We start from the raw sequence: 16,706 nt of genomic DNA, 5'->3' as shown, positions 1-16,706 counted from the left end.
CAGCTTTCTTTAAAGAAGATGAAGCAAGAAAGACACATAAGAGAAGATCCAGGAAGAGCTGAAGTGAGGAATCCTAACCCATCAGGAAAAGGAAACAATGTTTCCCATCCATCTTGAAAGGGTAGCCAGGAAAACAAACCTGGCTAATTTCCTAATCACCTGTTAATTAGGACAAACAGGACAAGGAAAGAGCACAGCTTCTGATGACAGCGGCCCTTAGCAGGGTATAAAAGGGGACCTGGGGCGAGCAGACTTCCAAACCTTCCAACCCACCTTCCTGAAAACTCACTCCGAACCTCCACCCTCTGACACCATGGTCAACTCCTGTTGTGGATCCGTGTGCTCTGACCAGGGCTGTGGCCAAGGCTGCTGCCAGGAGACCTGCTGCCGCCCCAGCTGCTGCCAGACCACCTGCTGCCGCCCCAGCTGCTGTGTGCCCAGCTGCTGCCGCCCTTCCTGCTGTGGCTCCAGCTGCTGCCGCCCCTGCTGTGGCTCCAGCTGTGGCTCCAGCTGCTGCAGGCCTACCTGCTGTGGCTCCAGCTGTGGCTCCAGCTGCTGCAGGCCTACCTGCTGCATCTCTAGCTGCTGCCGCCCCACCTGCTGCCAGACCACTTGCTGCCGCCCCAGCTGCTGTGTGTCCAGCTGCCGCCGCCCCTCCTGCTGTGGCTCCTGCTGTGGCTCCAGCTGCTGCAGGCCTACCTGTTGCCAGACCACCTGCTGCCGCCCCAGCTGCTGTGTGTCCAGCTGCTGCCGCCCCTCCTGCTGTGGCTCCTGCTGTGGCTCCAGCTGTGGCTCTAGCTGCTGCAGGCCTACCTGCTGCCAGACCACCTGCTGCCGCCCCATCTGTTGCCAGACCACCTGCTGCCGCCCCACCTGCTGCCAGACCACCTGCTGCCGCCCAGTCTGCTCTAGTGGTTCCTGCTGCTGACTGCCCTGAACTGTGCCCACTGGTTTTTGTCAGCCAATCTTCTTGATGCAGTTTAACTGAACTGAGTCATGAGAGGCCAATTGTAAAACCTGTTTCAACTGATTCTTAAATTGACTGTGGCCTCCAAATACACAGTCTCCTCCCCTCCTTCTTGCCCCCACCCCACCATGTTACTACCTGTCTCCCAAATGAACACAAAGTTTGAATTTTGTCTGAAATCTTTCAACCAACATGTCATCCCAATTGATATATTTCTTCCCGGCCGTCTTTTCTCATATGGAGATGTCCCTAAATCTTAAATAAATCTGAATTTCCCAGGCATACAAATACAAGAGAATCATGTCTGATCATTTTTCCTCGTGACTTGCCATCCTTAGCTGTCATTGGTCTGCTGTTCTCTCTGCAGGGAGCAGAGGACAGCAGGTGATTTCAGGATGTCCCCCCCCCCCCCCCGCCATGCCCTCAGCATCCTTGTTTTAATAAAGGAAGGTGGTTTCTTACAGCAAACACTTTGATCTGTAGGCCTGTGGACTTTCTCCGGATGAAGGAGCCAGCTTAAGGCAGGCCGGGGGTCCAAGTGTGTAGAATCAATGCTCGGCCAGTGATGGGTGCAGTGGGTACATACTCTAGCTCTTTCCTCTCAGGTGGGGCAAGGAGTACCACTCTCTACAGGTCCTTGGTGGAGTGACGCCCAGCTGCCCACAGGAGTAAGCTGCTCATTCCATCATCCTACACTGGCCTCTGTCCCTTCCCCGGTCACTTCCCAGGTTCCCTGTAGTGCCTTTTAGGATGATCTTCCTAACAGACTATTTTATTTGAAACTCGTGCTGGGGTCTGCCCCTGAGGGCCCTCCATCTAAGACACTGAGAATCACATTAAAGACCCTCCAACCCAGGGATATTCACATAGTGGGGTGTGCTGCCGAATAGACTCCAAAATAGACCTAACAGCCTATAGAAACTCAGTACAGACTAAAAATGTTTGCACTATAATAATAAAAATCATGTAAGTCAGCTCGTTAATTTCTGGGCAAAGAAAGGAGAGAGCTAACACTTCATTAAACCAAAGCAATTTTCATTTGGATGAAAAACTCAATATAAAAATTAAACTGTTAATATACTAGAAGAAATCATGAGGCATTTTGAAACATAATTTTAAGCTTATCAAGGAACACACACACCACAAAGAAAAATATATACTAAATTAATATAAATAAAAATTATCTCTACTGAGTCATCAGTAGGCCTCACTTATCAGAGCTCCTAAGGGACAACCTTTTTCCAAAACAGGAGGTCATATGGAACTCTTCGAGGTTTTTTCGGATTCCATGATGAGGCTCTTAGGGCCTCTCCCCCCACAGCAACTTGGTATCTGCTTTTGTTCTCTCATCTTCTGTGACAGAAGAAGGGGCTCAGGACTTCTCCCAAAAAAAGTGCTGTGTCTGGTTCACCGGCGTTATGACAAGACAGGGTCAGCACACCAGCCACACCTCCCAGCCGAGGTCCCGTCAGGAGCCCAGGTTGTTAGCACCCGGGTGTGTCCACCTGAAAATCAGAGCCAGGGCAGAAGTAGAAACTGGCCAGAAAAAAAGCAACATGAGGAGTTTGGTTTTATCCGACCTATACATCCCTTACGGTAGAGAGGGATCCTCAAACCCATGTCATTGATTCTTCCTCTGTAAAACCAGCTTAGAGTTCAAGCTCTCCACTGACTATCCTTGGAGGCAGCCATTCCATAAACCATACTCACCACAGTGACTCAAATTTGTTTCTATGAGACACCCACTTAGGCTATATCAGTCTATTATAATAATCTGGGGAAAGTCAATCTCTCACGTACAGCAACCATATGACTAGCTGATTCGTGTCTAAAAAATGAGGGCACTGACAGATCCTCTGTTAGCTCCTTATATACAGTTTCCACTTGGAGTCAAGGAAAGTCAGAGAGGGAGTAGGACACTTACTATAAAATCTGTTTTTTGGGGTTTTTTTGTATTATGTTCTGCCAAATAGGTGACAGCTTCAACTTTAGGATAGTTCCTGGATAGTCATTTCTGTCTTAGATTAGCCATCCTGAGAACAGAGCCAAGGACATCTCAACTTGGTTGAGAGTCTTCTTATAAAATATGTAAATGAGAAATAAAATGAGAGTCTTTTCATCAAAATATTTGGAGGCCATGAAGTTGAGGGAGATTGAATATGTGAATGACAGAATCTGGTTCAAAAAGCCCTGGACATCCTTGCACAGGACACTTAATCCCGCAGGATAAAAGGTCAGAGCCTTTCTGAGATCTAGATGACTAGTTATTAGTGCACATAGCACATGAGTTGGGTAGTTCTAACTATATTTAAAATTTTGGGCCCAAGTGGTGTGGGTCAGTGGTTGAGCGTCAACCTGTGAACCAGGAGGTCACGGTTCAATTCCTGGTCAGGGCAATGCCCAGGTTGCAGGCTTGATACCCAGTGTGGGGTATGCAGGAGGCAGGTGATCAATGAGTCTCTCTCATCATTGATGTTTCTCTCTCTCTCCCTCTCCCTTCATCTCTGGATATATATCTATATCTATCTATATCTATCTATATCTATATCTATCTATCTATCTATCTATCTATCTATCTATCTATCTATATATACTAGGGGCCCGGTGCACGAAATTCGTGAACTGGGTGTGGGTGGGGCGGGGGAGAGTGTCCCTCAGCCCAGTCTGCCCCCTCTCACATACTGGGAGCCCTCAGGCATTGACCCCCATCACCCTTCGATCGCCTGATCGGCCCCTTGCCCAGGCCTGACGCCTCTGCCAGAAGTATCAGGCTTGGACAGGGGACCCTCATCTCCCCCCGATCACTGGCTCTGGCCCCCGCCTAGGCCTGAGGCCTCTGGACCAGGAATCATGCCTGGGCAGGGGACCCCCATCTCCATCTGATCGCTTGCTCCACCCCCCGCCCAAGCCTGACGCCTCTGACCCAGGCTTCAGGCCTGGGCAAGGGGACCATCATATCCCCCCAATCCCCGGCTCCGCCCCCCACCCAGGCCTGATGCCTCGGCCAGAGGAGTTGACCCTCATCACCCTCCAATCACCAATCACCGGATCGGCCCCTTGACCAGGCCTGAGGCCTCCGGCAGAGGTGTCAGGCCTGGGCAGGGGACCCCCAGCTCCCCGCGGTTGCAGGCTCCGCCCCTGCCCAGGCCTAACGCCTCTGGCCTAGGCGTCCGGCTCTGGCAGCAGGGACCTGCAGTGGCAGCGGGGGGCGCCGCGATCGTGGGCTTCGCTTTAGGCCCAGGCAAGGGACCCCTAGCTCCTGGGACTGCCAGCTTCGACCGTGCCCAGCTCCCATCGCTGGCTCCACCCCTACTTCCTGCTATCACTGGCCAGGGCGGCAAAGGCGCCTGATTCTCCGATCATGGCTGGGGGGCAGGGCAAAGGCGGCCCCAGGGCCGCCTTTGCCCTGCCCCCCAGCTCTTAGCTCCCCCCTGGGTTTCCAATCACTGTCAGTGGCAGGGGGCTTCTTCCTGCTTTCCCTTTCGCGTGCCTACATATGCAAATTAGCCGCCATCTTGTTGGCAGTTAACTGCCAATCTTAGTTGGCAGTTAACTTCCAATCTTAGTTGGCAGTTAATTTGCATATAGCCCTGATTAGCCAATGAAAACGGTATCGCCGTATGCCAATTACCATTTTTCTCTTTTATTAGTGTAGAAACATATATATATAGATAGATAGATATGTATATCTATATATATATATTTTTTAAATTGGGAGAAGAAATGATTTGAACCACCCACACACCCTAACATTATATTTCCTCTCAGCGCCTCTTCCCGAGGTGTACCATCATCAGTATACCTGTTATCAGGTAGAAGAAGAGCTTGAGAACTGTTGGTCTATACCAGCTGTGGGCAAACTACGGCCCGCGGGCCGGATCTGGCCCTTTTGAAATGAATAAAACTAAAGTGAATCTAAGAATCAAGTGAATAAATAATCTGATGAACAGAATGAACTGGTGATTATAATAGAATCAGGGACATAGAAAGGGAATGGACTGACTATTCTTTGGGGGGAAAGGGGTGTGGGAGATGCGGGAAGAGACTGGACAAAAATCGTGCACCTATGGATGAGGACAGTGGGTGGGGGGTGAGGGCAGAGGGTGGGGCGGGAACTGGGAGGAGGGGAGTTATCGGGGGAAAAAAGAGGAACAAATGTAATAATCTGAACAATAAAGATTTAAAAAAAAGACCGTACCCTTTTATGTAATGATGTTTACTTTGAATTTATATTAGTTCACACAAACACTCCATCCATGCTTTTGTTCCGGCCCTCCAGTCCAGTTTAAGAACCCATTGTGGCCCTCGAGTCAAAAAGTTTGCCCACCCTTGGTCTATACTCTACCTACTGCAAATCTATAAGAAAGATTGGAGCAGTTTCTAATGAAAAAGACATAGATGTGTACAAGATATTAACTTCAAGATAAGCCACACTTACTGCTGACCACTGTTGCCATTAAACTCTGAATGCCAATACTGACACATTGATGAAAGTGTATATTATTCATCCTGAAATAAATTCTGCCATGTGTGACAACATAAATGGACTCAAAAGACATTACGCTAAGTGAAGTCAGTCAGTCACGGAAGTACAAATACTGCATGTTCCACTCGTTGAGATATTTAAAATAGTCAAATTCATAGAAGCAGAGAATAAAATGGTGAAATTTAGGACCTGGGGGAGGAGGAAGTGGGTTGTTGTTGTTCAATGGGTACAGAGTTAAAGATATACAAGATGAATGAATTTTAGAAATTTGCTGTACAACATTGTGCCTATAGTTAACAATAATAGTACGATACACTTGTTAAGAGGGTAAATCTCATACTAAGTGTGTTTAACACACAAAAATCAAAGGGACAGAAAAACTCTTTAGGGGAGAAGAATAGGTTTTTACCTTAATTTTGGAAATGGTATTATGGTGCATGCATAAGTCCAATCTCATCAGAATGTATACATTAGACGTGTAATTGTTTTTGTATATTACACATACCTTAATAAAGCTGAAGACAAAGAAGAAACATCAAAGTTAGATGACTTAGTTTTTCCTCCAACACCAGTTATTTGTTTCTCATCAGAAAGTCTAGAAAATGGGCCGCAATTCACAGGAGGGAGAGGAAATATCCTCAGAGTCTATTCTCATTCCAGCAATGCCCTGATTCACATTCAACATTTCTCTGCCCACCTGACCCACAATGAATGAGACATCAAACTAAAATGCAGCTTTATCCCCCTAAGTCACCAAAAGGAATGTGGCTTATTATCACCCAAAGGCAGACATGTTGGGCTGTGCAACATGAGACACACATACATGATCTAAATGCATACATCACATGACAGCTTTCTTTAAGGAAGATGAAGCAAGAAAGACACATAAGAGATGATCCAGGAAGAGCTGAAGTGAGGAATCCTAACCCATCAGGAAAAGGAAACAATGTTTCCATCCATCTTGAAAGGGTAGCCAGGAAAACAAACCTGGCTAATTTCCTAATCACCTGTTAATTAGGACAAACAGGACAAGGAAAGAGCACAGCTTCTGATGACAGCGGCCCTTAGCAGGGTATAAAAGGGGACCTGGGGCGAGCAGACTTCCAAACCTTCCAACCCACCTTCCTGAAAACTCACTCCGAACCTCCACCCTCTGACACCATGGTCAACTCCTGTTGTGGATCCGTGTGCTCTGACCAGGGCTGTGGCCAAGGCTGCTGCCAGACCACCTGCTGCCGCCCCAGCTGCTGTGGCTCCTGCTGTGGCTCCAGCTGCTGCAGGCCAACCTGCTGCATCTCTAGCTGCTGCCGCCCCACTTGCTGCCAGACCCCCTGCTGCCGCCCCTCCTGCTGTGGCTCCAGCTGTGGCTCCAGCTGCTGCAGGCCTACATGCTGCATCTCTAGCTGCTGCCGCCCCACCTGCTGCCAGACCACCTGCTGCAGGACCACCTGCCGCCGCCCCTCTTGCTGTGGCTCCTGCTGTGGCTCCAGCTGCTGTGGCTCCAGCTGCTGCCGCCCCTCCTGCTGTGGCTCCAGCTGCTGCCGCCCTTCCTGCTGTGGCTCCAGCTGCTGCCGCCCTTCCTGCTGTGGCTCCAGCTGCTGCCGCCCCAGCTGCTGCCCAACCGCCTGCTGCCAGACCACCTGCTGCCGCCCCATCTGCTGCCAGACCACCTGCTGCCGCCCAGTCTGCTCTAGCGGTTCCTGCTGCTGATCATCGTGACCTGTGTCCACCTGGTTTTCATCAACCGATCTTCTTGATATAGTCCAAATTGAACTGAGTCATGAGCGTCCAATTGTCAAAACTCAGTTTCAACTGATTCTTTAACTGATTGTGGCCTCCAAATATAATGCCCCCCGCCATATGTTACTATCTCTCTCCCAAATGAATAGAAAGCTTGAATTTTCTCTGAAATTCTTCAATGACTGTCATCGCAATTGATATATTTCTTCCTTACCACATTTTCTCATATGAAGATGTCCCCAAATCTTAAATAAATCTTAATTTCCCAAGCATACAAATACAAGAGTATTATGTCTCATTTTTCCTTCTTGAATCAGCATTCTTTTCTGTCCGCTCTTCTGTTGTTCTCTGCAGAGAGCAGGCTATCGCAGGTGATTTCAGGATATCTAACTTTAGTCCCACATCATCCTCACTCTCTTATAGGAAGATGGTTTCCTACAGCAAGCACCGGGAACTTTCTGTCTGAGAACTTCCTGCGGATGAAGAAGCAAGCTCTGGGCAGGCCACAAGTCAGAGTTCAGGTCTCTGGGAACACTGTTCAACCAGTGGACGGGCGTGTTTGGTCAATGCTGTAGCTTCTTTTGTCCCTAGTGGGGGCACGCTGTTCCAGGTTCCAGAGGGCCTCAGTGGGATTGCACCCCAGTTGTCTACAGGAGTAATCTCATTAAATCATTTCTATTGTGGGTCAAGCATCCAGATGCAGCTCAGCTGACCCCTCCATTTCATCCACTTGCCCAACTCTGCAGTCGAGGTGTTGGCTGGCACTGCGATCCCATCTAAAGTGTTGACTGAGCAGGAAGGAATCCAGTGCCAAGGTCACTTATGTGGTTGGTGAAAGGATTCAGTTCCTTGAGGGCCATTAGAGTCAGAGCCACAGTTCCCTCTGGTTGTCAGTAGAGTCTGTTTTCAGTGCTTTGCCACATACTTCTCTCCCACCCGGCCGCTTACTTCCTTCAGAGCCAGTGAGGGAGAGAAATCTGGCTAGTCACCATCTTTTGTCAGTCACTTGATGTTGATTAGAAGCAATTTTCTCACAAGAAGGGAAATATGTAAGACCATGAACACCAAGAGGTAGAAATCGCTGGGCCACCTAAGGGGCTGCCTATCATAACTCTTACATAATATTGAGAGAATGAAAACACACAATACATACATGAAGATTCCACTTATATAAAATTCAGAATCATGCAAAACTAAACTATATTGCTTAGGATGCATATTTAGGTGGTAAAGCTGTAAAGCACGTCAGTGAAAAGATTACTTTAAGGATCAGGACAGTAAGAATCAGGGGGAAGGAGAGCGATGTGGTCAAGAGAAGACACATCCAGGCCCCTCTTGGTGACAGCAGTGTCCTATTTCTTGACCGGGGTGTTGGGATAGATAGATGCTTGCTTCATAATTATTTATTATATTATACTTGTATGTTTTATACACTTTTCAGTATACCGTAGTCCCCCCTTGAATCTGAGATTCTGCTTTCTGTAGTTTTAGTTACCCACAGTCACCCATGGTCTGTGGAAAATTAGTAAATGGAAAATTTAAAAAATAAACAATTCATAGTTTTAAATTGCACGCCATTCTGAGCAGCCCCGGTGAAATCCTGTGCTGTCCTGTTCCATCCCACCCAGGCTGTGAATCATCGCTTCGCGCAGCAAATCCGTACTGTACATGCTGCCCACCGTCAGTCACGCAGTAGTTGTCTCAATGCTCAGATCACCTCTCTTGGTGTTGCAGTGCTTGTGTCCCTTCCTTACTGCTGCTGGTCATCGCGACCTGTGCCCCAAAGTGTAAGAATAGTGACGCTGGTGATTCAAATATGCCAAAGAGAAGCCCTAACGTGCTCCTTTTAAGAGAAAGTTCTTAATAAGAAAGTATTTTTTTTTAAAAGCATATGCTGAGCCTGCTAATTTCTACAGTAAGAATGAATCTTCTGGCCTAGCCAGTTTGCTCAATGGATAGGTCACCCTAACTGGCCAGCTCACTGAAGGGTCCCGGGTTCAATTCTGGTCAAGGGCACCTTCCTGTCTAGGGCACATGCCCAGGTTGTGGGCTCAATCTCCAGTAGGGGACGTACAGGAGGCAGCTGATCAATGATTCTCTCTCATCATTGATGTTTCTATCTCTCTCCACCTCTCCCTTCCTCTCTGAAATTCATAAAAATATTTTTTTAAAAAAAAGAATGGATCTTCTATCCATAAATTGTGATGAAGGAAAAAGAAATTTGTATTAATTGGTTGAGAGACCACATTCACATAACTTTTATTACAGCACTAGAGGCCTGGTGCATGAAATTTGTGCATGGGGGCGGGGGGGTCCTCTCAGCCCAGCCTGCACCCTCTCCAATCAGGGAAACCTTGGGGGACATCCCTCTTACAATCCTGGACCACTGGCTCCTAGTCGCTCACCTGCTGGCCTGCCTGGTCACCCCTAACTGCCCCACCCTGCTGGCCTGATTGCCCCTCACTGCCTCTACGTGCCAACCTGATTGCCCCTAACTACCCCCAGGCCGGCCTGGTCACCCCTAACTTCCCCCCCCCCCCCGCTGCCAGCCAGGTTGCCCCAACTGCCCCCTCCCTGACGGCCTGGTCACCCCTTACTGTCCCCCATGCCAGCCTGGTTGCCCCCAACTGCCCCCCCGCCAGCCTAATCGCCCCCAAATGCCCCCCCCCGCCAACCTGGTCACCTCTTACTGCACCCCCTGCCAGCCTGGTCGCCCCCAACTGCCCCCTGCCAGCCTAATCGCCCCCAACTGCCCCCCCCCGCCAACCTGGTCACCTATTACTGCAACCCCTGCCAGCCTGGTCACCCCCACCTGCCCCCCTTTGCCAGCCTGGTCACCCCTAACTGCCTCCCCCACCAGCCTGGTCTCCCCCAACTACCCCTCCTGCTGGTCTGGACACCCCCAACTTCCAGCCCCTGCCGGCCTGATCGCCCATGCAGCCTGCTGTTCAGTCATTTGGTCGTCCCTCACTAACCCCCCTGCCAGCCTGGTTGTAGTCAGCCATCTTTGTGAGGGTGTGAGGGTCAATTTGCATATTACCTCTTTATTATATAGCAGTGATGGCGAACCTATGACACGCGTGTCAGAGGTGACATGCGAACTCATTTTTTTGGTTGATTTTTCTTTGTTAAATGGCATTTAAATATATAAAATAAATATCAAAAATATAAGTCTTTGTTTTACTATCGTTGCAAATATCAAAAAATTTCTATATGTGACACAGCACCAGAGTTAAGTTAGGGTTTTTCAAAATGCTGACACGCCGAGCTCAAAAGGTTCGCCATCACTGTTATATAGGGTAGTCTTATAACTGTTCTATTTTATTATTAGCTATGTTTGTTTATCTCTTACTGTGCCAAATATATAAATTAAACTTTAACGAAGAGACCAGCTGGAGAGAGATACTGCAAACATATATGCCAGCAAAGTAACAACGTAATAAACTGTAGGATGCTGTAGTAACCAGAGCCATGTAGATAAATTGTCTGCCACAGTTTAGGATACAGAACATGATCCAGAGTTTGAAACACCTAAGGAAACCCATTCCAGTGGCACAGAGGCCACCAACATCACACACGTACAGAGGTCCCCTTCCTCATTGCTCACACATGACCCAGGGGTCATTCTTCTCTTGTCCCATGCCTGCCTGATGCCACACTGTGCGGATGGAATTTCCTCCACATTAGTCACTGGAAGAAATGCACAACCAGGAACATGTCTGCCCAGATCCCATCCTGAGGGGACACCGAGGGGAGAGTAAGGAGTGTGATCCCACATGCTAAATGGAGGAGGAGAGTGTGGCCTAGGAGACGCCCGCAGGTATGACTCAGAGGCAAAGCAAATCAGACAGCACTTAGCATATCTGGAAAGGAAAATGTTGTTTCCAATAAGTTTAAACCATTAGACAGATAAACATTCATGTGTAATCTGATAATTACTCAAACACTAGGTAAATAAAAACAAGGAAACATGTGGGCAGCTCACCCTGTTCAGACAGTATATAAGAGGCCTTGCCACAAGGAGACCCCCAAACTCAAGAACCTCACTCTCCTGGAAACCCACCCAGAACCTCCACCCTCCAACACCATGTCCTGTTGTGGCTCCGTCTGCTCTGACCAGGGCTGTGGCCAAGGCTGCTGCCAGACCACCTGCTGCCGCCCCAGCTGCTGTGGTTCCTGCTGCTGCCGCCCCAGCTGCTGTGTGTCCAGCTGCTGCCTCCCCTCTTGCTGTGGCTCCAGCTGCTGCCGCCCCTCTTGCTTCGGCTCCAGCTGCTGTGGCTCCAGCTGTTGCCGTCCCTCCTGCTGCATCTCCAGCTGTTGCCGCCCCTCTTGCTGTGGTTCTAGCTGCTGTGGCTCCAGCTGTTGTCGTCCCTCCTGTTGCATCTCCAGCTGCTGCCGCCCCTCTTGCTGTGGCTCCAGCTGCTGTGGCTCCAGCTGCTGCAGGCCCTGCTGCTGCCCCTGCTGCTGCCTCCGCCCAGTCTGTGGCCAGGTCTCCTGCCCCACCAACTGCTATCGCCCCACCTGTGTCATCTCCACCTGCCCCCGCCCCATGTGCTGTGCCATCCCTGACTGCTGAATCTCTGCCTATAATCTGTCACACTATGGATATCCTCACGAGTCACCTAAAATGTGCTGAGCCAGCCAGTGACTGGGGAATGAACGCTTAGCTTCCAACTCTTCTTCTGATTTGGCATTCAGAGTTGGTGTTCAATTTCAGGAAATGATAAATGAAAACACATTTGTCAAACGGTTTTAACCGAGGCCCAGATGCATCTATTTTTGAACCAACACTGTCTCGTCCGAAGTATATACTGTATGTGATGATCTCATATAACACTGTCTCCATATGTTCTTAATAAACAGCCATTTTCCCTGATATCGAAATCTCCTGATTTGTTAATTTGATGTGTGTGTGTGTGTGTGTGTGTGTGTACATGACTTCACACTAAGAAATGTTGCATGAAATGCAGGACAGTAAGTTTGGGAGCAGTTACTTATCTTGGCATCAGGATTCCACTAGGCATTCCTTGCATGACACAGGCACAGTTACTTCATATCTTTAAGCCTCAGTTTTTTCCTCTGTGAAATGGGGATAATACGCTATGCTCTTCAAAGGTTCAAAGACATAATCCAGGGAATAAATACACTTAGCACAGAGGTGAGGAGCATGATGTAAGCTCTCAGTAAATACCACTTTTATTGTTACTATTACTGAAACACTACCCTGGTTGAAAATACTACCTTTGTATCATGTTCTCTTCGACAGAACAACAAAGAAAGTTTGTGTAATTGTTTCACTGACCTCTAGAACTCTAAGTACTGGCATATGTCTCAAATGTCCCTTAAAAACTCCAGTGAACCGAACATCATACCGACACCTACACTTCACTGGACTGTATTTCTACTTGCAGGATGTCCCATTACTGGTTGTGTTAATAAATGTGGGCGTTTCGCTGAGCTGGAGTACTTCTTTCACCCTCCCTCTACCCCTTCCTCATTTTCTCTCTAAATAATAAACTTTATCTCAGAATACTAAGTGTGCCTTCTAAATATAGCTTTCTGGAAGTGTATTAAAGTCCATGGCAACCTCTCCATAAAAATTTTAAAACTTTTAAAAATATGTTTTTATTGATATTTATTTATTTATTTATTTGTGAGAGAGAGAGAGAGAGAGAGAGAGAGAGAGAGCGCTAGAAAACATCAATTGAGAGAGAATCATTGATCGGCTGCCTCCTGCACGGCCCTACTGGGGATCGAACCCACAACCCAGGCCCACACCCTGACCGGGAATTGAATCCCAGTGACCTCTTGATTCAGGGGTCGATGCTCAACCACTGAGCCACACAGCCTGTGCTTTTAAAGCTGTTTATTAATAGATGTGCAAGCCCAGCTGAAGAGGCTCAGTTGGCTGAGCTGCTGTCCCATGCACCAAAGGGTTGCCTGTTCATTTCCCAATCAGGGCACATACCTGGGTTGCAGGTTTGATGAGGGGGTAGTTGATTGCTGTTTCTCTCTCATATCTATGTTTCTCTCTCTCGCTCTTGCTCTCTCCATCCCTTTCTCTAAGCATGTCCGAAAGTTTTAGTATTTTAAAACGGGAACTCCTTCATGATTTTAGCCTCTCACGTTAATGAAGTTTCCTATCTTCCTGATGGTTTTACTCTCCTGTTTTCGGCTTTTGTCACCTTGCTTGGTCTTACGTAAGGGCACATGTGCAGGATATTTCTTTGAGACTCAGTTTTCTTGTCAACAAAACTCAGGTGAGAATGATCCTCCTTAGCTGCAAAAACATCTCACAATATATATACAATAATATCATTTTTATCCTATATAATAAAGAGCCAATATACTACTTAGACCGAACAGCAGAAGGACCATCCGGATGAAGCTGGGGCTGCGAGGGCCAAGCCCCTTGCACGAATTTTGTGCATCAGGCCTCTAGTACTAATATAAGGGTCTATAACTTTTGGTTCATAATCTGAAGTACAATAAAAAACATTTTAAATTCAAAATTTGTGTATATCAGAGTTTTACATATTAGCTGGGTTATATTTCCAAAAAAATAAATGTAACTAAGAGCTGATTGTTATTTCTAAAAAATTTTTTGAAAGTTCTAAGGTGTCAAGAAACAAACCATATAGAGGTTGATGTAAAATGGGCTTCACCCCAACGTAAGTTGAGTGTTAGGGTGTTAGTGAGAGGGTTAGCTTGACACGCAGGCAGACAGGGCAGGGGTCCAGTGGGAAACAAAGGCAGGTGGAACATAGGCAGGGGCAGACACGGACGGCAGTGTGAGCAAAGCCTAAGCACAGGAACCAACCACGCAGAAAAATAAAGTGTTTCTGGACTCAAAGCGGGAGACGTGAAGCTAGGGAGGGTCTGCAACAATAAGTTGAACTGACGCATAGAAACAGGGAAAGTTCAGGTCTGTTGCTGGGCAAGAATATTTGAGGGAATCAATCAGGTGATGACATGGATAGATACACAGCAGGCCTGTAGCCAATATATACTCCTAGACCACAAAGCTTCATGGGAAACCCATTATTGGGCCCCCTCCCCGTGCGGGAGGTCTGAATCTGCTTGTAATAAATTTTCCACACTTTTGCTTCAGTATTCTGGTCTGCAATTTAATTTGGCTTCATAAGACATTACCCCAGAGGAAAATAAAGCCTTGGCTCCGCATCCTTGTTATCAGTACGAAGCCTCCAGAAAAACCCAGAAGAATGCTGTTCAGGGAGCATCTGGTTGGTGGACATTTAGAGCACCATTTATCCTTTAAAATTTTTAACTGTGGGCTTTTAGGAAGTAGGTGTCATAAATTATACACACAGCTAGTTACAAAATATATAAGTAAATAGTTCAGTTAAGGCATCTTTTATAACTTTTCTGAAAAACCCTCCTTATATCTCCATTTTCAATTTGGCCCAATTCTTTTCTGATTCTTTCTTTGAAATAACTATTATACTCATCTTATCACCTGATGCTGTGAACACACCACCCACCCTGCCCCACTTAAAACTTTTAAGCAACATCTCTCCCCAGAAATCCAAGTGTATTTGGGCATTTCTAAAGGCAGATACAAAATTAAAATAAATCACATATAATAAATATATTACTTCTTGCCTAAAGGCCTTTAATAGATCCTCACAATTTCTTGTGGAATTCAAGGCTACATACAATCCTTCCCACATTCTAGCAACCTCACCATATCTCTCACTATTTATTAAAACAGACCTTCTAGACATACCGCTCTCATCATCACGAGCCAGAGTTATGTCTACTCTCATTTGTTTCTCTTTTGAATCCTTTTTCTGTCTATATATGTAAATAACATGTGCTCAACATCAGTGTGTCATTTTTTATGACCTAGACAAACTCTTCACTTACTAAAAAAAAAAACTCCTTTATCAAAAATGTGTTCTATTTCAAGCCTGCGGGATAAAAAGATGGGTAAAATACTGCCCTAATGGAGTTGACATTCTAGAGAGAGCTAGCTATATACGTACATTTCTGGCAGAGAATGCTATAGAACCCACACATACACAAAGCACAAAAGAAGGTCAATGAAGGAAGAACTTTGCTCTGCATTGGCCAAGAAAGACAATGGAGGAAGATGGCATTTGAACTTCCCAATAAAAGATAAGTAAGAGAATGCTGAGTTCACAGAGACTTTGCAGGAAGAGGGAATATCATGAGGGTAATTTGTTCTTTCCTCAATTTAGTTTTTTTCCTGAATGCCTGTGGCACTGAAGAAGACCTCTTATTATAACTATAATCATATAGGCATTGGTTACAAAACCATTTATGGATGCAATTTCTGTGTACATGCATGTATGATGGTGAATATGGCATTTATATTCTTCTTAATTTATCTAAGAAAATCTTAAATATAAGTGATACTACAAAAACTACTAGATTTTTTAGGTCAGCATGTTTAAAAAAGACTTTAAGAAAATGTCCATAAAGCATAACCATGACATACCATGATATTTTGAAAGGCCGATAAAAAAATTTTGTCCCAATTACTCTACCCCACCTGAGAGGAGATTTATGAAGATCAAAAGTGATCAATACCAGATGACTCTTTGCTATTTAAAAACACTGAGTCACTGCTAACTGTTTCAAAGTGCATCAGGGTGATGAAAAATAACACAGCTTGGAATGTCCTAGTAATTTTATTAGCTCAATGGACACCCAGAAAACACAATGAATCATAAGTTTCCTTCTTTCTCAAACTCAAAAAGATGAGCTTACTTCCTTCTTTCCTATCAGCATTCCATCTGATCGAAACACAAAATTTTCCACCAGAAAACCTAGCCCCATCAGAAGCGCTGCCATAATTATGTCAGGGTGAGGAACAGACAAGAGATAGTGGCCCACCTGTGTCACATGATACCCAGGGAGTGACATCTTATGACACTGCAAACAAGGGAAAACACAAAAGGTGATTCATGTGGGAACACTGGGGAACTGATAAAAGGGAAATAACTGTATTCTATATAATGAAAGTTTTAACTAGAAAAATGCAATGATATAATTTACTAAATGCATTTGTAGTCACATAAACATAAACAAGGAAATAGTATTTTCAGTCACAGAAGTCCCTCGGCTGGGTATAAAAGGGGGCATGTGGTAGGAAGACATCCAAACTCAAGAACCACACTCTCCTGATACCCCACCCAGAACCTCCACCCTCTGACACCATGGTCAACTCTTGTTGTGGCTCCGTCTGCTCTGACCAAGGCTGTGGCCAAGGCTGCTGCCAGGAGACCTGCTGCCGCCCCAGCTGCTGCATTTCTAGCTGCTGCCGCCCCTCCTGCTGTGGCTCCAGCTGCTGCCGTCCTTCCTGTTGCATCTCCAGCTGCTGCCGCCCCTCCTGCTGTGGCTCCAGCTGCTGTGGCTCAAGCTGCTGCCGCCCCTCCTGCTGTGGTTCTAGCTGCTGTGGCTCCAGCTGTTGTCGTCCCTCCTGTTGCATCTCCAGCTGCTGCCGCCCCTCTTGCTGTGGCTCCAGCT

At 46.7% G+C, this 16,706-nt stretch overlaps 1 protein-coding gene and 1 pseudogene across 2 annotated transcripts; both read left to right on the top strand.

Moving 5' to 3' along the window:
* The first annotated feature begins 313 nt into the window (after window positions 1-313).
* LOC308532420 lies at window positions 314-11,769 on the top strand (annotated as a pseudogene). Its single transcript has 2 exons — window positions 314-776; window positions 11,613-11,769. The product of its transcript is annotated as an uncharacterized misc_RNA (transcript).
* On the top strand, window positions 6,615-7,163 carry LOC308532408 (uncharacterized protein; the record flags this gene model as incomplete). Its single annotated transcript, XM_081109858.1, has 1 exon — window positions 6,615-7,163. One exon carries the CDS (start codon window positions 6,615-6,617, stop codon window positions 7,161-7,163), a length of 549 nt encoding a protein of 182 aa, XP_080965984.1.
* Window positions 11,770-16,706: the final 4,937 nt, after the last annotated feature.

The sequence above is a fragment of the Myotis nattereri genome (assembly GCF_964212035.1).
Source record: "Myotis nattereri genome assembly, chromosome: 16".
Classification (NCBI taxonomy): Eukaryota; Metazoa; Chordata; class Mammalia; order Chiroptera; family Vespertilionidae; genus Myotis; species Myotis nattereri.
Note: the sequence above shows the minus strand (reverse complement) of the source record. Positions and strands in the feature narration are given on the sequence as shown.